Source organism: Branchiostoma floridae, chromosome 9 (assembly GCF_000003815.2).
Source record: "Branchiostoma floridae strain S238N-H82 chromosome 9, Bfl_VNyyK, whole genome shotgun sequence".
In the NCBI taxonomy this organism is placed as follows: domain Eukaryota; kingdom Metazoa; phylum Chordata; class Leptocardii; order Amphioxiformes; family Branchiostomatidae; genus Branchiostoma; species Branchiostoma floridae.
Window position 1 is genome coordinate 23217431 of NC_049987.1, and position 23120 is coordinate 23240550.

The following is a 23120-nucleotide window of genomic DNA, read 5'->3' on the forward strand; positions in this document are numbered from 1 at the left end:
GTCCTTTAGGGCGTGTCCAGTTTGGCTTCCCTGAAAGACCCCAGTCAAATAATGGTTCTCAATGCTGAGGGCTGAGTATCCTTGATCCTTGTGACTTTGGTCCTCCTAATCAGCAGCAAAAATAAGCTGAAAGGGAATCATCATAGACAAGAAAACAAGACCCCCAGGACATTAAATATTAGGACTTAAAAATACATAGCATTAGAAACACCAAATGTAGACGAAATAAGTGTAGTCATTTTTCAACACATTTAGATTGTAAAGGTCACACGTGGTGTACTGACTGTGTGGGCTGCTTATTGAATGATAGCCAAACAACATCTGGTGTTGGCTAGTGCCACCACCTTAGAATATATTGCAGTTGACAAAAGTCTTGAAGTTAATACCAAATCGCACTCAACATCGAGTTGCCATTTCCCCTTCGAACAAGTGTTTGTTTGCAATTGCTGTAGGTGGAGGTAGGTATAAATAACTTTTTATTTTAAATACAGTATGTTGTTAAGAATTCACTCAGGGATGGGGTCGTAAGAAAATATTGAGTACTAGAATTCAGGTCTCGGGCACTACAAAAGTTAACTGTAGAAGGTAATACATGTTGGATGTAGGTTCCACAATCTTCCCCATTTCATTAAGGTTGGAAACGGGACCTTTCCAGAGTATACCTTTCCATAGCAATGGTGTATTGTTTCCCTATCCCAATCTTCATGAAAAAAGGACCACACAACAGCTGGTTCTGACGAGTGCAACTGCCATAAAACATATTGGAGTTGACAGAAGTCTTAAAGTTAGTACCAATTCGAAGTAGACACTTGGAGACTATTTGCCATTTTCCATTCTTGACAACAAGTGGTTGTTTTCAGATCCTGAAATTTCAGATACTGGAGTTAGGTAGAAATAACCGTTTGTTTTAAATATGTTTTTCAATTCACTCGGGAGAGGGACATATAAAATGTCAGTAGTAGAGCTCAGGTCTCGGGCACTACAAAAGTCAACTGTAGAAGGTAATACATGTTGGATGTAGCTTCGAAAATCTTCCCCATTTCATTAAGGTTAAACGGGACCGAGTAGACCTTTCCATAACAATTATCGTGTATTCTTTCTCTATCCTGATCTTTTCATAATGCATTTAATTCTTGACCATATATTTTTCTACCTTAGAGGCAATCTTCGGGGGTAGAAATTAATGACCAGGACCTTCACTACTTCGGTTTCCATTTAAGTATTCCTTAATTTTTTGCACACGTACACTATGCTCAATCCTAATGCTAAGTTACAAAGACATAGTTGCTTTGCGTCAAATCCAAGAATTGCCATGAGAAAAAAAAGACACCGTGTTTTCCATTAATTTTTTATTCAGCAAACTACTTGGCTTTACTTTAGCCTCAATGTCTACTCTACGACTCTGGAGCTGTGGTTTCGTGTCGTTGACGACTCGGACCGTTACTTGGTGCAGACCACACAGGTCAGCTCACGGCCCTGCACGTAGTTGGGACACGGCAGGGATCCGCAGCTAGCTTCTACCGGGTAGAACAGCGCCCCGTTGTGGTTCACGTGTCCGCCGGGCCTGGTCTCGGGCTCCCCGTCCATGCAGACGAACTCAGAGCGGTAATGGGTGTAGCGTTCGGTCATGAGGTAACCCTTGTACTCCCGGGTCCAGCCGCTAGGACAGCTGAGACGGGCGGGGATCATCAGCTTGGAGCCGCGAGACGCCACGTGGCAGACAGCGCAGGGGACGTCGTGTTCATAGACGGAGGCGCCTTGGAATGGGCTGTTTCCGAATTGGTCGACTTGATACTCCGCCCCGTACATGTACGCACTACCCTGGTTTCCATCCGTGAAGACTCCCCACTCAGGATCCTTCGGCAGGCAGACGTAGTTGGCGCCTCCTCCGCTGTGGCTGCAGTCTGTGCCTCCAGCGATGCCTGAGAAATAAGCATACTGTCGTCACGATTCTCTCCTAATTTTCTAATCTCTCTACCGATCTGATGTTCAAGTATTTCTGAGGGCCTGTACCGTCAAGCAGTTCCCTTCAACAAAAGTTTGTAACGTGACCAGTTCATGGTTTTAAAATGACGACTAACCGTCGTAAATGAGTGACGTGTCGGTGTCATTAGGACAGGTGGTCCTTCCCCAGCGGATGTACACGGAACCTCCTGGACAAGACAAAAGAAAATGATTTAGCAGTGAAACAATAACTAGACAGTCATACGAGTGAAAACATTGACCTGATAACGTTAATGTAGAATACTAAATAGAACTTAGAACACAACTTATTTATATTGGGTAAAAAAACCCTGGTAATATGACCACAATATGAATACCCAGATGTACATGTCACTACTATAGCCATAACAAAACTGGACCCGTAACACATCACATCACACATTCTTGATTCCATTGACTGACTTATAGTAGAATAGTAGAATTTGTTATCACCAAGTACAGAAGGGGCATCTTCTCTGGATAGTTGAACGCTTGCAGATAGATGTTCAAAAGTTAGGTGTGACGGGTCGTTCGGTGTAATATAACCAGCTGCTGCCGCGCCGCGTGCCTGCGGAGCTGGTGTGTTACGCCGAAGCCGGTTGTACCGGCTAAATAGATACAGATACAGAAGCTGGTGTGTTACACTGAAGGACGATTATACCGGCTATATAAATACAGATATAGATACAGACTTTCTTCTAAGGAATATGCCCGCTTTTTTCGCCGAGAACATTCAGCTTCAGTATGAATATAAGCGACTCTAACCTCCGTCCCCGTCCGCTCCTGTCTCTCCCTTCTCTCCCGGAGGTCCCTGTACGGGCGCAATAGACAGAATTCGTCATTGTTACTGTTAGTTATGAAGGCAGTATTGCTACATGGTAGTGTGTCCAAAATATTGAGGACCAAAAGCGTTGACAATGATCCTTACCTCCAGCCCGATGTCGCCCTTCTCCCCTATCGGCCCCTGTGGTCCCGGCTGTCCGTCTCTTCCCGCAGCCCCGTCCCGGCCCGGCGCACCGTCCCGACCGTCTCGACCGGGTGGGCCGCGGAGACCCAGGGTACAGGCGGATGTTTCAGTTTGCTCAGTCACGGCCACGTCACCTGTAGTAATGTCAATTTCAAGTATATCATAGCTCAAATTGTAGAGGCCTCACAGTTGAGCTCGTGGTTCTAATTACTCAAAGTTAGTAAGTGGTTCAATCTTAGGTCAGTAAGGCATCTCTGCATCCGTATTTTGTAGAGGACGTAAAACGGGGGTCCCGTGTTCGAGGAGGCTCCTCAAGGGGAAGGGCTAGCAAACCCCCCTTATAAATTCCTGCTACTGAACCAGTAATGAAACTTGCTGCCGGCTCAATGTGCTACTAGGCGCTACAAGGGACTGAACTACAGTTACAAATTTTACACGATAGGAAATGTTGTCGACTACCACTACGCAGCCCTATTGATCTACAGACCACCGGTACAATAACAAGAAACAAACAAAACTGTACCGTTTTCAACTGGAAGCTGGCGTTTGTTTCTCGGCAGTCCCCCAACACCACTGTTTCCTGCAAGGCCGCTAAGTACAGTCGCCATGGTCTTCTGATTCTTCTCCATGTCCTGTAAGGAATAATGACTTATTTTTGTACTAATAGTAAAAGTAAGATCTGTTGGTTGCGATGAAGCATCAGCATTTAGTATAAATGGAGGACTGGAAGGATGGTACACTAAATACATCTTAACTAAATAAAAAAAATCTAACGTACCTCCAACTTGTTGGCAAACTTTGCCATGATCTTTTGCAGTTCGCCAACATCTGCCTGCAAATCTCCGCGGTCAGGCTGAAAAGCCTGAGCTCCAGCAAGGAAGAGGACAAGAAAGACAAGAGCAACCATTCTGACTTCGCCGTTCACAAAATAGCAAGGAATGGCGTGAAGTGTGCCTTACCCGGTGAGCAAGGAAGGAAATGTACTTTACCTGGTGGTCTGTCCTCTTTTATATACGGCTCTGTGCAAACATGATCGATACAGGCAGAGAAGATCAGAGACCAGTGCAAATGTCATGCGGATGCAATATTTTCTATTTTGTGATCTTTCAATCAATCTGTCAGTTGTACGGCAAACGTTGGAAGATAAATCGGCCTTTGCTGCTGCCTACATCCTCATCTGAAGTATGTCGCAAGTTTTCTAGTGTTTCCAATGCTGTTGACATGTGTAATAGCTGGCCTTGGGTTAATCACATTACACCACCAATACCCAGGTTAGAGTGCAGTATTGACTTATCACTTCTGACGAACAATTGCGTCAACAACATTCCTGTATTCTTACTCCTGATCACGAATGTGACCGCCAAATTGATATTTCTGTGTCAGAAGTCAAAAGGGTCAGGGACACTGAAACCTCTTTGCGAGCCTACTGCAATTTCACACTTCCCTAGAACACCCCAATTTTGAAATTCCAACATAAGAGAAATCTTTTTACGATACTTGGGAGTATGTTTGAGATAGAAAGCTCTGGAAAGGAAGACGGTAACTTTGAATTATGAGACTGTTAACTTCGGGCTGAGATGTGTGTCCATTCACTTCGACATCAAAACATAGACACAGACAAACAAAGTAAGCTTTCAGTTATCATTTTATTCAGCAAACTACTTGACTTTGACCTCTATGTCTACGTTAGGCAATTTTTGAGCTGTGGCTTCGTGTCGTTGATGACGCGGCCGTTACTTGGTGCAGACCACACAGGTCAGCTCACGGCCCTGCACGTAGCTGGGACACGGCAGGGACCCGCAGTGGGCCTCTATCGGGTACAGCAGCGCTCCGTTTAGGTTCACCTGTCCGCCGGGCCTGGTCTCGGGCTCCCCGTCCATGCAGACGAACTCAGTGCGTTTATGAGCCTGGTGGGCAGTCATGAGGTACCCCTTGTACTCCCGGGTCCAGCCGCTAGGGCAGCTGAGACGGGCGGGGATCATCAGCTTGGAGCCGCGAGACGCCACGTGGCAGACAGCGCAGGGGACGTCGTGGTCATGGAGAGAGGCGCCTTGGAAGGGGTTGTTAACAGTGTTGAGTTGATACTCCGTCCCGTACATATACGCGCCGTAACCCTGGTTTCCTTCGGTGAAGACTCCCCACTCAGGATCATTCGGCAGACAGACGAAGTTGGCGCCTCCTCCACTGTGGGTGTAGTGTGAGCCTCCAGCGATACCTTTAGAATAGACGTAATAACAGATCTCTCTTGAAGTCTCAATCCATCGATAATCCAGAGGAAGTATAATTATTTAACCTCTGTGTCATAACACATAAAATGAGATAGTCCAACAAATGTTCACCAACATTGCATACTATGAGTGACTTGGTGATCGGGATGCGTTTGTTTTTCGGAATCATAGATACTTTTGTTAACATGTTGAAGTTCCTTTTGAATGTACTGGGCTTTGTAAATATAACTAGCAGCTGTCACTACGACTAAATGACGACTTACCATCGTAAATGAGTGACGTCTCGGAGTCAGCCGGACAGGTGGTCCTTCCCCAGCGGATGTACACGGAACCCCCTGGGCATGGAAGGGAAAGACGATATGTCATATGAAACAGATACAAGTACATCCGACTATAATGAATGAACGAAGTTCTTTACTCTACATACACTCAGATTTAAGTACAGGCCTCAACAAGGGAATGGTTTACAGATTTATAATATATATATATATACATATACATATATATACATATATATATTTATATTTAGATATACAATGTCAGCCTTACACAAAAATTATATTCTACAGAATGAATTCGACTTTTCAGACAGGAGCCTGGCTGGGAGATTCAGAGAGGCGACAGGCACTCCTGGAGGAAGTCAGTGGGAAGTTAGTCATGTGAGGAGAGAAGAAGAATAAAATGCACTCATATCTAGATCGGGTGTTTTGTGAACTTGATTGCGAATCTTACAATACTCACCTACTCCGTTATCACCTGATGGCCCCTGTGCTCCTTTCTGCCCTTTGGCCCCTTGTACTCCAGCTAAATTTCAAATGAAGACCTTTACTGTCCATATATACCCACTGGGTTAAGTACAGGCCGCAACAAAAGAATGGTTACAGATACATAGTACATATACAATGTCATCATACAATGTCAATCTTACACAAAAACTATATTCTACTAACTCGACTTTTCTGGCTTCTTCGTGATGGTGAACAAGCAAAGCAAAGGTTTGTCCTGAACCATTAGAAAGCATTAGAAATATAAATTTGTCTGCATTTCGTAGCTATATCTATATCTATCTATCTATATCTATCTATCTATATCTATCTATCTATCTATCTATCTATCTATCTATCTATCTATCTATCTATCTCTCTCTCTCTCTCTCTCTCTCTCTCTCTCTCTCTCTCTCTCTCTCTCTCTCTATATATATATATATATATATATATATATATATATATATATATATAGCTTCTCCTTTCGACTCCTTTGGTCCTGAAACAAATAGGTTTTGCCATTATGTACTTTTCACAACAGGTATTGAGATCTCGAGAGAGAATGAATTCAAGCAAAGATCAAGATATGACGTAACTAAATACTGAAACAAAAGCATTTGTCCTTGTGGCAAACGTTGCATTAATTCAATGAAATGGTCATGGGCAGTAAATGGATCAATAATAAAAAGAAAACAGCGCCCCCTGTACATCACAGCAATATTTAGTGGTGAATGATCTTGAACCGACTCGTTGAATTACGGCTCCAAATTAAAAGATAAACAGTACGTCAGTCAAAAGGCAAAAGTTTAATAGGTGTGTAAAAACAAAACCTAACTATCACCTATACCTGTGCCTGGTTCTCCGGGTAGTCCAGTGTCTCCTTTCTTTCCTGGCTCGCCCTGGTAGAATCAAACACATCGTAAACGTCTTCGTCTTGTTGACAATGCATAACGAAACTAAACAAAATTGAAATACATTAAATTGAGGACAAACCCGAAAAAACGTTCTTTATCTGAACAGGAGTTTAACAAAGCCGTTCTTTCTTTTCCTTGTCGATCAATGGGTTAACAGAACAGGACAGCAATCTCAGAACAATATTTAAGCAATATTCAGCCTGCAAAGGAAGCTATCATCAGACAAATCGGTTATAGACTCAGAGTCTTTCCATCGCACCTTCAGTCCGGGGGCTCCCGCCAGTCCGTCCCGTCCGTCCCGACCGTCCCGTCCCGCTTGGTTTGGGCAACAACCTGTAACGGAGCAGAGCTAAAGTTAGGATGGAGACTGAAAGTTAGAATGTAGACTGAAAGCTTGTGTTCTATACGACCTTCTGCTTGCATAGGAGGAATCCAAACTAAATAAAATCATTTATATTCTAACATAATTCAAGTCAACTTACCTACAGGCTTACGTTTAATTTCCAAACCGGGGCCCGGCCGAGCAACTTTCGGGAACGAAAAGTATGATATAAAAGACACAAAACTAGTACAGAAGACGTATACATGTCTATGTTTCGTTTTTACAAACAGCTCGGTCAGGCCCCGGTTTGGACGTTAGCCTTAACCTGTTAGGGAAACCTGTGGACCTTGCAAAATCAAAAGAGGAATATATGTCTGATCTCTAAGTGCTTCGGAGATAATCTCAACAAAAGCATACACATCTATTTATACAGCTGGATACTTCAAATTACGCATGAACACAACCGAGACCATTCAGGTAGTACCAGGTCTAGGTGGGAGTCGGACCGAGTTGGGCGTGGCTCTCTTGGACCGTCTGCGCAGAAGCCCTCCCATCGTAACGTTGTTGTTCTCTGCCCCGGAGTCAGTCTCAGCGACAAGCCCAGGCTGTTCTCCCTCAGGGCTCTGCACAGAACCGGTCGGGTAGGAATGAATACGCCATGAATAAGTACGCCATGTTTATCTTTGTACTAGTTGGGATGGGGGGGGGGGTAGAATAGTGCAAAGCAAAAAGCAAAACGCACATTCTACTGGTCAAAACTGGATTCTAGATTACACATGCACGGTACCAGCGTAAGAGGACGATTATGTAAGGACTGGAAGAGCTGTAGTTGTTCTGCTTGTTGTAGAGTACATATTTAAGACTCAAATATCTACCGCTGTAACTGCATATGTTGTAACTACTCCTGCTGTTGACAATATGCCTACTTACAGAAGACGTTTGTTGTTGTTCGGCGTAGTTCAGTGGGAAACTCCCGCCTCGGATCTGTGTTTCCAGCACGACAATCCGCTCCCTCAGGGACAGGTCCTCCTCCTGGTCTCTCTCGGCCCGGGCTTGGAGTTTGGCCATGTCGTCGTGATCTCTTTCGGCCCGAGCTTGGAGTTTAGCCATGTCGTCATGATCCCTGTCGGCCGCTGTTTTGAGGGTGGTCACACTCTCTTGTAGTTTAGCTATCTCCGCTTGATCCCTCTCAGTCGTCCCGGTAAGGATGACCATCCTTTCTTGTAGCTTAGCCACCACTTCTTGATCCCTCTCCACCTTAGCCCGGAGGTTGCCCATCTCATGGCCGATGTTCTGCACGATCACGGCCAGCACCACGGCGGAAGCGAACACCACGGCGGCGCCGAGAACACCGACGACCGAGCCGAGCGGGCCACCCGTACGCTCCCGGCGAGCGCTTCTCTCCGGCATGATGAGGTGACCGTAAGGAAGTTTTTCAGACGTCATTCTCTCCCAGTAGTGATAGTAAAGCTATCTAAGACCTGGTGTGGTTCAAGATGAGCCAGAATTGTCCAAACGGCGACTGTTATGACTGCCAGGATCGCAATGAGGAAACAGACAAAGTACGCAGGTACGAATCAGATCAAGTCAATTAAACCAGATAAACCTAGTCCTATTTTTGTAGATAACCTCGCAGGTCGCTTGCAACACCTTGAGGCAAGACTGGATACCAACACGGTTATCTGGGACGTCACCTCTGAACTATGGTATTTAGATAATATTATGTTGTTGTGGGGACTAGAGAGTCAGAAAAATGTTTGTGCCACAAAACATTCACTGAAGGGTTTCTCTCTTTGCGCCAGTCAAAAAGTGAACTTCAAAAGTCCAAATAATCTGTAGTTTATATGGATATACATGTAGTACGTAGTGTTTGATACCTCATGTGATGTGAGTGTTTTAAAAACAGTTGATATCAGCATTTATTAATCCTTGTATTGTAAATCAATTCAAAAGATTTTCGGATTATTGTAATATTATACTAACTTATCTCTTCTCACCAATAATTTGGTATCTACGTAGTAATGGTCTTTTGGGATTTGCTACGTTTACCTAACTGGAATGCAAACACCTGTAGACATAAGGCCAGCATCAAGAATTTCATCACTGCAATATTAAAACAATCTTAGCAAAAGGCCCTGGTGGAAAGATTCATTTAAACATTTTGCAGATGTCGAATTTCAGCTGAGGAATGAAAAAGGTGACAAGCACTTTGCTCTGTTCTGTTTTTTTATTCACCATCTATTTTTTATTATTACTCGGTTCTGCCCTCGTCTCAGTCCCTTGTATGCTAGTGTACTAGCTGGGTCGATGACGTTGGCTTACTTAGTGCAGACCACACAGGTCAGCTCACGGCCCTGCACGTAGTTGGGACACGGCAGGGACCCGCAGCTGGCTTCTACCGGGTAGAACAGCGCGCCGTCCACGTTCCCTTGTCCGCCGGGCCTAGTCTCGGGCTCCCCGTCCACACAGACGAACTCGGAGCGGTTATGGTTGTAGCGTTCGGTCATGAGGTACCCCTTGTACTCCCTGGTCCAGCCGCTAGGGCAGCTGAGACGGGCGGGGATCATCAACTTGGAGCCGCGAGATGCCACGTGGCAGACAGCGCAGGGGACGTCGTGGTTATAGACGGAGGCGCCTTGAAATGGGCTGTTTCCAAATTGGTCGTCTTGATACTCGGCCCCCTGTATGTACGCGGCCCCCTGGTTTCCATCCGTGAAGACTCCCCACTCAGGATCCTTCGGTAGGCAGACGTAGTTGGCGCCTCCTCCGGTGTGGCTGTAGAAAGTTCCTCCAGCGATGCCTGCAAAATAAACACTTTGTCAGGTTCTCATCGGGAAATAAGGATTCATAAATAAGGAGGCATTGCTTTTTCTCACAACGTATTTCCAACTACAGTTCCACCCTAATTCAATCCTGTCGGACTACATCTATTCATCAGTGTGTTTTATTCATGGCTATGGAAATAAGAGCTTGCAAGTCAACGTTTTCTTCCATTACAAACATATCAAAACTTTTAGCATTCAGTCGTCTTCAGTTTTATATCTGAAAGTATGATTACTAAGAAACACAGAACAAAAAAATTGCAAAGAAGAATCTTCTGCAATAACATCTGGATTGACTACTTGCCATCGTAAATGAGGGACGTCTCGGTGTCATTCGGACAGGAGGTCCTTCCCCAGCGGATGTACACGGAACCTCCTGGGTAAAAAAGGACAAGATTTAGCTGTCACGCTTGTGTAACGACAAAGCAGTCCAAGTTTAGACTGTAATATTTTACTGGCTGAACAAAACTTCGCTGAAAATAACTAGACGCAGCAACGACGGTGCCTCTTGCACCGTCTGTGACTCTTACCTCCATCCCCGTCTTCTCCCTTCTCTCCCTTTTCTCCCGGAGGTCCCTGTACGGGGCAATAGACAGTTCGCGCCATTGTTACTGTTAGTTATGAAGGCAGTACTGGTGATAGTATGTCCGCAATATTGAGGACAAAAATCGTTACCGATGAGCCTTAAGCTAAGGGCAAAACACGCCGTACTTGCAAATACGTGCTGTCTACGTGCCAAAACGTGCGCAATCTTTTGGGATCCGTAAGTGGTAAGTACCGCCTCCGTACGAACTCGTAGGGAATCCGACGGATTTTGGAGCACGCAGACACGCCGTAGAACTTTACGTACAGGCAAAAGTTTGTGTGCCATCGGGCTGCGTATTCGCTCCCGGTACGGGTCAGTACGGGCGATGAGCCTGCCTGTAAAGCCTGAACGTTTTCAGAAATGCGTCGCGGTCGTGGCCTCCCAAAAGAACGTACGGACAATTTAAACGTACGGCGGGTTGTGCCCTTAGCTTTACCTCTGGCCCGATGTCGCCCTTCTCCCCTATCGGCCCCTGTAGTCCCGGCTGCCCGTCTCTTCCCGCAGCCCCGTCCCGGCCCGGCGCGCCGTCCCGACCGTCTCGGCCGCGGAGACCCAGGGTACAGGCTGACGCTTCAGTTTCCTCAGTCAAACCTGTAGTAGGATATGATAGAATATATATAGACTATGTGAGTAATTACCAACATCCTTTTTAGTTAAGGATGAAAGAATACAGTTTTTACAATATAGACCATGTAACACTTGGCAAATGAAGATTAAGGAATATGAAAGAATGAATTTAAAAATAAAACTTCACCATCTTCACAGTAAATCTGGCGTTTGTTCCTCGATAAGTCGTCAACATCATTTCCTGCAAGGCCAACATCCACTGTGGCCATGGTCTTCCGCATGTCCTAAAAGATGCAGTGAATTAAGCAACTCCTTCATTGTTTGTCACAAGCAAACCAAGAGATGCTGCTACAGTTATCGCTATGGGCCGCTCTTAATCTTTATGATGGTAACATCAGGCCCTACGAATCTGATTTAGAAAAAAAATTCCTCGACTATCGAATCGGCCATTGTATTTACCAAGTTGATATAGCTGACGCTAACGACCCAAAAGCCAAGTTTTCGCTCCCCTGGGGGATTGTTCCAACTAAATAGGATGCCCTTTGGTCTTCATAATGCACCTGCCTCTTTTCAACAATTCAGGTACTGAAAGTGTTCCATCAGACCACGCTATCAATATAATTAGATGAACTGTCGTCGACAAGATATTTTAGTAACACATACATGCATAAAAAAACTCGCCTAATAAACCATGACTTAGAAATTAACGATGACCAGGCTGATACTTGCAACAACTGGATTATATATACCAAACACCAAACAATACCACCAAGCGGTTGTTTCATTCCTTTGTGTCCTGCTTACTTTGAACAATATGGTCCACTGTACTCACACAACTTGATAACTTGTATAATTTGGGAACGAGTATATTTGAGCTTGATTCAATATAAGTGATTAATTATTCATGGAAAATCTTTCACTTGCCAGCTGATGACTTCGTTCAAAACTGTTTCAATGCCTTTGAATTCGTCTGTCAACAACAAATTCACAAAATGGCAACTATTAATTTCCTGTGAAACATGGAACCATGTGCATGGGAATTCTGCCATCTGGCAGATAGTATTGATAATAAATTCTACATATTGTTGACTGTTGGATAGTAGTAGTCCACCGTATACTAAGAAAAACAATCAAAAATTCATTTAAAGACGATTAGATTTAAGGACAGCAATTGCACCATTTTTACTACAAGAGAGACCGATAAAACGACAATGATAAACATATTTAGCGATAGCATATGATAACTTATGTCAATATTCAGTGGACATCCATATGGTAACATTTACCTCCATTTCCACCTTCAGCGTCTTGATCTCTTCAGCAGAATCCATCATCTAAGGATAACAAACGGATTTAACAATGAGATAGAGTCATTAAAAGGCCAGGAGAAACAGACATGATGTATAGCAAGAGCATTATGACAAAAATTTCTAAAGTTCTGAAGAAGTCCATATGGTAAGGTTTACCTCAACTTTCATCTTTAACGAATTGATATCTTCTGCAAAAGTCATCATCATCTGCTGAAGTTGACGAAAACCTTCTCTCCAATCTCCGTCGTCAGGCTGGACAGCCTGAGCTCCAGCGAGAACCACGACAAGGAAACAGAAGCCCGGAGCCACCATGTTTCACGTGAACAGGGCCAGAGAGGGTGAAGAAATGTACTTCGTCCTGTGCGCTGTGCCGTCTGCTGTCGACTTTTATACACGGCACTATCCAAACATCCCAGTTACGTACATATCACGTGGGTGTGATAAAACCGTTGTGACAGCTGCAAAGAGAACGTCCGTTGCCCAAAGAATCGTGTGTAGGACAAAATATGTTATGATTGTGAAGTAGATGATATATCTGTATGTATTTGACAATTGCGTTATCTTGCTAACGCAGCCACATCTAACGCGTTTTATTTACTTAAATTGGCTCACTAACTGAAGGACGTATCTACATGTATTCTTCCAATATTTCTTTTTCAGTCCCTGATTATTGCTTGTGAATCGTAGCGTGAAGGTACCAACATGCTATTTATCAATCTTCTCGTTCACATCAATCATAAATGTCAATACATCAACGAGCTCATCCAGTTATCATCATATTGGTGTCACATCAGTTGATCGCGGCTCAGACATACACAAAGTCTTTTTTTCATCAACAATTAACTTTTGATGTATTTCTTTGATCTTCTGTACTTTGGATTTCGGACACTTGCAATTACTAGTAGTTTTGGCTACAATAGGGGTTCGTTAGTAAAGGTATCACCACCTGTTCCCTCGCCCGTTCCACTTGAGTGGTGAATTCTGATAAACAGAAAGAAATGCTTAAACTGGGTCAACTTCTGAATGCAAATCTGGACGCCAATATGGCGGCCAATGTACTGATGACGTCACGTGGATAGCTGTCATCAACCTTCAAAACCTATGAGCAAAATAAGGTGATATCCTTATAATTTTGTTTATTTTAAACTTTGGCTTTTTGGTTGACATTAAATAGTCTACTTGGCTGTTATCTTTTAGAAATGAAATATCCAATAGATCTCATATAACAAAGGTGTTCAATATGTAGTCTCCAACCGGTCCCCAAACTCACAGTTGATAGAGGAGCTTCCACTGCGGCTCGCAAGAGGGAGCAGCTAACCTGATGTTCATACCATAGCAATACTTTTATGTACCATTATGGCCGTATCCTCCAGTTTGCAAATGTATGTCACGTAGCGCATTTTCTCACTATTTACCTATAAATTAAAAAGAGACAGAAAGAAACGGAACGACAATTTATTGAATAAGAAGTTTAATTCAGATATAGCTATGTCCGGTCTTGCTCATTCAATAATTGGCTGTGCCTCTTCGTGCCATATTCTGGTCCTTACCATAATAAATACTGCAGAATTCAATACTATAGTGTCGTCGAAAGTCGAAGATCTTAACACATCTACTAACACCTTGTATTTTCTGGCAAGTATCAAATAACTTTAAGGAAAGTTCCCAAAGAAAGTTTAAGTGACACTGGATTTCAAGTTTTCGTTAAGCATGTGTCAGTTTGTATGTTGACCTTTACTGTTATCTACATTTCTTTTCAAATACTTAAAAACTTTCCACCTGTTAAATTGTATTGGGAAACCATCAGCGAAAAACTGAGAGAAAAAGAAGACTTTGCTCATTTTGACAATTTTATTAAGCATTCATTTCGGCTTTGTTACTTGGCTTAGCCTTAATGCCTACTTTGCTAATCTTCTAGCTTCAAGCATCGACCTTAAGATACACACGCCCATTTCTTTGGTTCGAATCAATGAACTCCTCTATCTGCCCATTCCACATTATCCACCTATTTGTTCTGTTACCCATCCCTATATATCTTCGTCCTTCATGGTTCCTTGTGTGATAGCTTTAGCTCGCCCGATGGTGACCGTAAAACTTGGCCGTACCACTTCAGTTTTCTTCATCTGACCATTATAACCACAATAAAATACATTTTGTATTTTGTACGCATAGGCAAGCTGAATATTCACTTTACATCTCACATTTAATAAGGACTTCGTGACAAAGTTTGAAGTGTGTGCAATATTTTAGTAGGAAACCCACGCAAGACCTTTGACAGCTCTTTTAACGTTTTAATGGTCGTATCACTGTGGTACTTGCTAGCGCCATCTGTTGTCTTGAGTTTGGAACCAGGAATAGTTATAAAACCATGGTTACACCAATTGATGAAATAGCATTATATATCTTTACCTTGTGCAATCTATTCTCGTAAACAAAGCTTTACAAGCGATCTTGAAACTTTATATATCCGGATTATGGGAATACAAGTATCCAGATATCCAGATACGCGAATCATTGAATAAACAGACCGTATCTAGCGGTTCTGGGTCAAATTGCATTTAGGAGCTGTCTGTCGAAAAACGGGGCCACCATCAGAGAAAGTCACAATCTCCCCATCCAACTTAGTGAGTACAATACGGGCTGGTTTTGTGTATCTAAGACTAAAATAAGCTTGAGTGAATATTAATGGGCCTTCACTATTACACTTTATATTTCCCTCTTTCGTGTACGCGTATGTGCGCTATGCTTAATCCTAATTCTAAGTTATGAAGACATAGCTGCTTTGCATCTTTCTCTGTCCAATAATTGCATTAGGGAAGGGCAGACACTTTGTTTTCAAAGCTCTTGGAGAAAAGAAATTGTTAATGTCGAGCTGAGCTATGTGTCTAGAGACTCTTACTTAAAGTTATTTTGAAATATAGACGGAGACGAACAAAGTAAGCTTTCAATGATCACTTTATTCGGCAGACTACTTGGCTTTACTTTAGCCTCAATGTCTACTTCACACATCTCGAGCGCTATGGCGTCTTGTCGTTGACGACTCGGCCGTTACTTGGTGCAGACCACACAGGTCAGCTCACGGCCCTGCACGTAGTTGGGACACGGCAGGGATCCGCAGCTGGCTTCTACCGGGTAGAACAGCGCGCCATTATGGTTCACGTGTCCAGCCGGCCTAGTCTCGGGCTCCCCGTCCATGCAGACGAACTCCGAGCGGTAATGGGTGTAGCGTTCGGTCATGAGGTATCCCTTGTACTCCCGGGTCCAGCCGCTAGGACAGCTGAGACGGGCGGGGATCATCAGCTTGGAGCCGCGAGACGCCACGTGGCAGACAGCGCAGGGGACGTCGTGTTCATAGACGGAGGCGCCTTGGAATGGGCTGTTTCCGAATTGGTCGACTTGATACTCCGCCCCGTACATGTACGCACTACCCTGGTTTCCATCCGTGAAGACTCCCCACTCAGGATCCTTCGGCAGGCAGACGTAGTTGGCGCCTCCTCCGCTGTGGCTGCAGTCTGTGCCTCCAGCGATGCCTGAGAAATAAGCATACTGTCGTCACGATTCTCACCTAATTTTCTAATCTCTCTAGCGATCTGATGTTCAAGTATTTCTGAGGGCCTGTACCGTCAAGCAGTTCCCTTCAACAAAAGTTTGTAACGTGACCAGTTCATGGTTTTAAAATGACGAATTACCGTCGTAAATGAGTGACGTGTCGGTATCATTCGGACAGGTGGTCCTTCCCCAGCGGATGTACACGGAACCTCCTGGACAAGACAAAGAAAATGATTTAGCAGTGAAACAATAACTAGACAGTCAGACGAGTGAAAACCTTGACCTGATAACGTTAATGTAGAATACTAAATAGAACTTAGAACACAACTTATTTATATTGGGTAAAAAAAACCTGGTAATATGACCACAATATGAATACCTAGATGTACATGTCACTACTATAGCCATAACAAAACTGGACCCGTAACACATCACATCACACATTCTTGATTCCATTGACTGACTTATAGTAGAATAGTAGAATTTGTTATCACCAAGTACAGAAGGGGCATCTTCTCTGGATAGTTGAACGCTTGCAGATAGATGTTCAAAAGTTAGGTGTGACGGGTCGTTCGGTGTAATATAACCAGCTGCTGCCGCGCCGCGTGCCTGCGGAGCTGGTGTGTTACGCCGAAGCCGGTTGTACCGGCTAAATAGATACAGATACAGAAGCTGGTGTGTTACACTGAAGGACGATTATACCGGCTATATAAATACAGATATAGATACAGACTTTCTTCTAAGGAATATGCCCGCTTCTTTCGCCGAGAACATTCAGCTTCAGTATGAATATAAGCGACTCTAACCTCCGTCCCCGTCCGCTCCTGTCTCTCCCTTCTCTCCAGGAGGTCCCTGTACGGGCGCAATAGACAGAATTCGTCATTGTTACTGTTAGTTATGAAGGCAGTATTGCTACATGTTAGTGTGTCCAAAATATTGAGGACCAAAAGCGTTGACAATGATCCTTACCTCCGGCCCGATGTCGCCCTTCTCCCCTATCGGCCCCTGTGGTCCCGGCTGCCCGTCTCTTCCCGCAGCCCCGTCCCGGCCCGGCGCGCCGTCCCGACCATCTCGGCCGGACGGGCACCCGGGACTCACGGTACAAGCTGATGTTTCAGTTTGCTCGGTAACGTTCACGTCGCCTGAAATGAAAGTGTCATGCCACCGTTTAGTGCATTATAGCCCAACTGGTAGCATAGCAGTAGGAGACCCGATTCACTCGTGGGTAGGGCATTGCGGTTGGGGCTGCACGCGTTCCATGTTCTAGGAGGTGCCTAAATCATGTAAAATAGATAACAATCCCTTATTGTAAAATATACATTTCTTCTGAAATGGCAAGGAAACGCGATGCCCTGTGTGGCACTATGTACTGTACAATGGTCTGTGTGAACGAACACCCTATGTAGGATGCATCATAGTTGCAATTTTTACACGATAGGAAATGTTTTCCAAGCAAATTAAGCAATACGCAGGCCCATTATTGGTATATCAGCCTTAAAAAAGCACTACCGTTTTCGACTGGAAGTTGACGTCTGTTTCTCGACAGGCTGCCAAAATCTTTTCCTGCAAGTCCGCTAAGTACGGTCGCCATGGTCTTTTGATTCTTCTCTATGTCCTGTAAGACATATATAAGTAGTAACAGTAATTATTAGAAGGCTGCGACAAAACATTAGCATGACGTATAAATAGAGGACTTGAAGTAAGGTACACCATACACATTTCAACTAAATTAAAGAATGTAAAGTACCTCCAACTTGTCAGCAAACTTTGCCATCATCTGCTGCTGTGTTGCCATTATCTGCTGCAGTTCACCAACATCTACCTGCAAATCTCCGCGGTCCGGCTGAAAAGCCTCGGCTCCGACAAGAACAACGACAAAAAGAAAAACAAGAGCAACCATTCTGACTTCTTTCTTCATAAAACAACGAGGAAGGAAAGAACTGTGCCTTACCTTGTGGACTGCCGTCTTTTATATACGATTCTGTTTGGAAATGACAAATAGGGAAATAACAACCCTGCAAATGTCATGCGGATGCAATATCCTTTATTGGGGGTCATCTTTCAATCGTTCTGTCAGTTGTACAGCCCGCATCGAAAGTTCAGTCAAATACTGGTGCTATCCACATCTTGATGCAAAGTGTTTCGGGTGTTTTATTATATTGTAGTTGCCACACTTGTGCGAGGAAATTGCACCACCTGATAATAAAACTCATATTTCAATATTGACGTATCACTTCTGATGAACAATCAGCTAAACAACATTCCAATATGCATGTTATTGGGTACTTATGTGACCACTAAATTTTATCAGACTGCTTGAGAAATCATGTACTCCATCTGAAAGCACCTGAACCAGAGAGACGTAAATCGAGACATAGTTTCTGCACTGAGTTGAATCACTCAGTGGCAGTACAGAGTCTCAGATGATGGCCATGTGGCCACACCATCTGCAGACACCACACAAAGAATCTCTTCCTCTAGGAGCGGGGAAAGCATTGCCAACCTGAGCACGTGTCCACCGACTCAGAAAGGATACAGAAGAGGCAAGACCCTCTGGGAAAATTGGTGTCTCAGCCCAGATGTACCTAGTTTGCCTTACATTGTACCCGTTTTACACATGTGACTAGAAAAGTGGCTCCTCAGAGGACAGACTGCTTGTGACTGCAGGCAGGAGCAGACTATGAGTCCCCTCTCGTCTTCCCAATCCGGACTGAACCATGCACCGTGGAAGATCTGGAAGCTCTTATCCACAGAGGAAGGGCGTGTGCGGTGTGGAGTACTGGAGGGGAAGAGTGTAGCCGAAGTGGTGACACGAGAAGAAGATGTTATTGTTTGAAATGTTTGTTGGGATTCATACCCCAAACATCGACCTTGTCCATTCCATCCTATCTTCCCATCGGTTCTGTTACCTACCCACTTTATCTTCTTCCTTCAGATGGCTTCTTGCATGATAGCTTTAGCTCACCCCCAATGATGAAGGTGGAATGTGGCAGTACCACTTCAGGTTTCTTCATTTAACCATTATAACTCAAATAAAACTCTTTTTATACATATGGTACATGCATTATGACAATTCCATTCTCATCTCAAATTTAATGAAAAAATTGATTTGTGACTAATTTGGAAGTGTGTGCAACATTTTAGTAGGCAACCCGAGATCTCTGTCAACTGTAATAACGTTTTATGAAGTTTATAAAGGCGTATGGTCGTGGTACTTGCTAGAGCCATCTGTTGTCTTGAGTTTGGAACCAGGAATAGTTATAAAACCAATGTTACATACAACACAATACATTATATATTTTTACCTTGTGCAATTTATTCTCGTAAACAAAGCTTTACAAGCGATCTTGCGACTGATATTTCCGAATCCGGGGTATACTGTAAACTAGTATCTGTATATCCAGATACGCGAATCTTCGAATAAACGGTATCTAGTGGTTTTTGGTCAAATTGCATCTAGAAGTTGTCTGTCGAAAAATGGGGCCACCATCAGAGAATGTCACAATCTTTCAATCCAACTTCTGCTTGAAGAGTTCAAAATGGGCTGGTTGTGTTTATCTAGGACTTAAAAAGTTTGAGTAAAAATTAATAGACCTACAATATTGCACTTTATGTTTCTCTCTTTCGTAAACGCGTACGTGCGCTTTGCTGAATCCTAATTCTACGTTATAAAGACACAGCTGTTTTGCATCTTTCTCTGTCTAATAATTCCCATCATGGAAGGACAGACATCTTTTTCTTAAAGCTCTTGGAGGGATGAAATTGTTAATGTGCCGAAGCCCGGTTGTGATGTTTAGATAAACGAAGAATTAAAATGTATACCTAGAAATATATACAAATTATGCCCATTAATCTTATGTTGACATGTTGTGTATTCTGATGTCTTTTTTATTATTCTTTTCTCTCCCTAAAGCTGCACGGCCTGGCCCCAGTTTGGAAATGTGACCCAAGCCTAAGATAGCAAAATATAGAAAGAGACAAACAAGGTAAACTTCCAATGATCATTTTATTCGGCAGACTACTTGGCTTTACTTTAGCCTCAATGTCTACTCCACGCATCTCGAGCGCTGTGGTTTCGTGTCGTTGACGTAGCGGGCGTTACTTGGTGCAGACCACACAGGTCAGCTCACGGCCCTGCACGTAGTTGGGACACGGCAAGGATCCGCAGCTAGCTTCCACGAGGTAGAACAGCGCGCCATTGTGGTTCCCGTGTCCACCGGGCCTGGTCTCGGGCTCCCCGTCCATGCATACAAACTCAGAACGGTACTGAGTGTAACCTGTGGTCATGAGGTACCCCTTGTACTCCCGGGTCCAGCCGCTAGGACAGCTGAGACGGGCAGGGATCATCAGCTTGGAGCCGCGAGACGCCACGTGGCAGACAGCGCAGGGGACGTCGTGATCAAGGAGGGAGGCGCCTTGGAAGGGGCTGTTAGCAGTGCTGAGTTGATACTCCGCACCATACATGTACGCGCCGTAACCCTGGTTTCCAGCCGTGAAGGCTCTCCACTGAGGATTCTTAGGTAGGCAGACGTAGTTGGCGGCACCTCCGCTTTGGGTGTAGTGTGTGCCTCCAGCAATACCTGAAAATCCAACACAACGAAGACCCTGTCAAATATTCATGACCTTCTTACGACTTTGCTCCCGGCTACTCCCCACCAAGGTCTGTAGCCTGCAATCCACCTAGTCTAGATTCAATTAGCTCCCCTGATAGCATCCATACCAAATAGGACTTTCTCGACTCTGATTTTCCAATCCGGTAGTCGGTTGGCATGGACAATTTTTAAAGACAACAACTCCCAACCACAAATAATCTTCCTCACGACTTACTGCCAACCAAGATCTGGAGAAGTTCTGTAGACCATGGTCGACTGTGTCTAACAAGTGCTTTACGGGCCTTCCCATAAGCTCTCAATCTTTTGACTTAGGTATTACTCAGAGGACGCATGCCCCGCATAGTAACAAGAATTATAAATGACCATGACATGCAAGATTCTAAAATGAATTCTGTTGAAGTCTTAGAGAATCGACTTTTCATGGTGGCAATAGGTCTAATGGAAGTCTAGCTGAAAGTTTCTTTCACAAACCTTCACGTGGTAATCCGATTCTTGGATTTTTGAGAACCTGTACTAACATTCTGTTCACTTTGCCATGTGTGTGCGGCTATCAGATGACGACTTACCGTCGTAAATGAGTGACGTGCCCACGTCATTCGGACAGGTGGTCCTTCCCCAGCGGATGTACACGGAACCTCCTGGGCAGGGAAAGCAAAGGATTTAACAAAGTCAGGCATGTATAATAACAAGACAGCCCAATAACAAAAAAACAGGGCTAACGCATAGTGTTGACATGGTGTACTTTTTCTGTAATTGTCAACTTAGCTCAAGACACATTTCAGGAATGGAAAACAAAATTGCTCGATGCTTGAAAGACAACAATTATGATGGTCCTACTCTCCGATATCGCAAGTTACTCAAGCTATATCTTGACAACATCCATTGAAAAATAAACAAATCATTTTCATATTTTGCCAGTTGAAACCAGTTTGCAATGTAAGACCCATCTAGCGACACTAACCTCCATTCCCGCTCTCTCCCCTTTGCCCCTGCGCTCCAGGAGGCCCCTATCAATGTGTGACACAGATTACACGTTAGCCTAGGTACCGTCCGATTTCTACCGGGGCTCCGTACACTTGCTATCCTAAAGAAATAGGGCAGCGAGTGTACGGAGCCCCGGAATAAATTGGATGGTACCCAGGCTAATTGCACACCAGTATTGCAGCCATATTCCCGGTCTAGCATAGTGTTTAAGAGTAGTGTGGCATGATCTAGTCTGACAATTTGGCTCCCTTGAAGATATTTGTCCCTTGCTTGTTCATTTAAAGCTTAAAATGCATTTTATGAAAAATGAATAGATAGCTGTGATTCTTACCCGTGGTCCGATGTTGCCCCTTGGCCCCACTGGCCCCTGTGGTCCCGGCTGCCCGTCTCTTCCCGCAGCCCCGGCCTGCCCCGGCGCGCCGTCCCGACCGTCTCGGCCGGGGGGTCCGCGGAGGGCCAGGGGACAATCCGATGTCTCATTTTGCCCAGCTACCAAGTCCACTTCTCCTGTATTGGTAACAGTGACGGCAAAGAGGTTATAACCTCCATGGTGACGGCAATCTTTATTCTATCTATTTTCCTGAGGGGCTCAATACATCGATGTCCTATTAAGGCTATTACGTCACATTTTCAAACCGGGCCTGGTCGGACTGTACAGAAAATAGACATTTATACGTAAAATATACACAAATACTAGTGGTGCCCACGACTATTCTCTTTACGTCGTGTGTAGTTTTGTGTCTTTGATATCTAACCTTTCGTTCCCGAAAGCTGCCTGGCCCGACCCAGGTTTGCAAATATGACATAGGTCCAAACCAAGACCATGTTTCAGTTTCAGTTTATTTATTTTACCAGGAATACATCTCAGGTCAGCGTAGACCTGTTGAATGTGTACTATTATACACACTGTGATAAAACTCGAAGGGCTAGACTATGGTTGTATAAAAAAAAGCTGTACCGCTTTCAACAGAAGTTTGGCGTTTAGTCATCGGTGCATTTTTGGTAAGACTGTTGAGTGCAGTCAGCACGGTTTTCTTCAAGTCCTGTGAAAGAGATAAGTATTATGTATATGATTAGTACACCCATTGACGACAGCAACATGAATTGCATCTACATGAATAGAATATATAATAGTAATCACCTCCATCTGCAGTTTCATCTCTATGTCTGACTTCTGCAGTTCTGCCATCATCTGCTGCAGCTCGCCAACATCTACCGGCAGATACCCGCGGTCCGGCTGGAAAGCCTCAGCTCCAGCAAGAACCACGACAAGAAAGACAAGAATCATCATTCTGACCTTAAGCTTAATCTTCATAAAACAACCAGGAAGGAAAGAAATGTGCCTTACCTTGTGGACGTTTTTCTTTTATACCCTATTCTGTTTGTACATGACCTACAGGGAGAGAACAGTGCAAATGTCATGCGGATGCAATATCCCTTATTGGGGGTCATCTATCAGTCGTTCTGTCAGTTGTACAGCTCACATTGAAAGTTCAGTCAGGTACTGGTGC

At 44.1% G+C, this 23120-nt stretch overlaps 3 protein-coding genes across 3 annotated transcripts; all 3 read right to left on the reverse strand.

The window, feature by feature from the left end:
• Positions 1–1383: 1383 nt before the first annotated feature.
• On the reverse strand, positions 1384–11434 carry LOC118423537 (short-chain collagen C4-like). Its single transcript, XM_035831723.1, has 5 exons — positions 11341–11434; positions 11023–11177; positions 2749–2794; positions 2082–2153; positions 1384–1922 (listed from the first exon to the last, which is right to left on the reverse strand). Exons 1-5 carry the CDS (start codon positions 11432–11434, stop codon positions 1441–1443), a joined length of 849 nt encoding a protein of 282 aa, XP_035687616.1. The 3' UTR covers positions 1384–1440.
• Positions 11435–15400: 3966 nt separating this feature from the next.
• Positions 15401–17884, reverse strand: LOC118423536 (short-chain collagen C4-like). Its single transcript, XM_035831722.1, has 6 exons — positions 17760–17884; positions 17522–17627; positions 16982–17154; positions 16819–16864; positions 16153–16224; positions 15401–15993 (listed from the first exon to the last, which is right to left on the reverse strand). The coding sequence occupies exons 1-6, from the start codon at positions 17805–17807 to the stop codon at positions 15512–15514; spliced, it is 927 nt and encodes a 308-aa protein (XP_035687615.1). The 5' UTR covers positions 17808–17884; the 3' UTR covers positions 15401–15511.
• A 2117-nt stretch (positions 17885–20001) lies between these two features.
• Positions 20002–22909, reverse strand: LOC118423399 (short-chain collagen C4-like). The gene is made up of 6 exons (XM_035831534.1): positions 22751–22909; positions 22568–22652; positions 21941–22116; positions 21587–21632; positions 21192–21263; positions 20002–20592 (listed from the first exon to the last, which is right to left on the reverse strand). The coding sequence occupies exons 1-6, from the start codon at positions 22898–22900 to the stop codon at positions 20111–20113; spliced, it is 1011 nt and encodes a 336-aa protein (XP_035687427.1). The 5' UTR covers positions 22901–22909; the 3' UTR covers positions 20002–20110.
• Between the last annotated feature and the right edge of the window lie 211 nt (positions 22910–23120).

What these genes read in the sequence shown, in the direction of transcription:
- LOC118423537 (XM_035831723.1), bottom strand. Translation starts at nt 11,434, where the DNA reads ATGCGGAAGACCATGGCCACAGTGGATGTTGGCCTTGCAGGAAATGAT. An exon ending in AGGGCGACATCGGGCCAGAG is followed by an intron (nt 2,795 to 11,022) that starts GTAAAGCTAAGG and finishes GCGCCCGTACAG; the next exon opens with GGACCTCCGGGAGAGAAGGG. An exon ending in AGGAGCGGACGGGGACGGAG is followed by an intron (nt 2,154 to 2,748) that starts GTTAGAGTCGCT and finishes TGTCTTGTCCAG; the next exon opens with GAGGTTCCGTGTACATCCGC.
- LOC118423536 (XM_035831722.1), bottom strand. Translation starts at nt 17,807, where the DNA reads ATGGCAACACAGCAGCAGATGATGGCAAAGTTTGCTGACAAGTTGGAG. An exon ending in TCAACTTCCAGTCGAAAACG is followed by an intron (nt 17,155 to 17,521) that starts GTAGTGCTTTTT and finishes CTTTCATTTCAG; the next exon opens with GCGACGTGAACGTTACCGAG. An exon ending in AGGGCGACATCGGGCCGGAG is followed by an intron (nt 16,865 to 16,981) that starts GTAAGGATCATT and finishes GCGCCCGTACAG; the next exon opens with GGACCTCCTGGAGAGAAGGG.
- LOC118423399 (XM_035831534.1), bottom strand. Translation starts at nt 22,900, where the DNA reads ATGATGATTCTTGTCTTTCTTGTCGTGGTTCTTGCTGGAGCTGAGGCT. An exon ending in CCAAACTTCTGTTGAAAGCG is followed by an intron (nt 22,117 to 22,567) that starts GTACAGCTTTTT and finishes TTACCAATACAG; the next exon opens with GAGAAGTGGACTTGGTAGCT. An exon ending in GGGAGAGAGCGGGAATGGAG is followed by an intron (nt 21,264 to 21,586) that starts GTTAGTGTCGCT and finishes TTCCCTGCCCAG; the next exon opens with GAGGTTCCGTGTACATCCGC.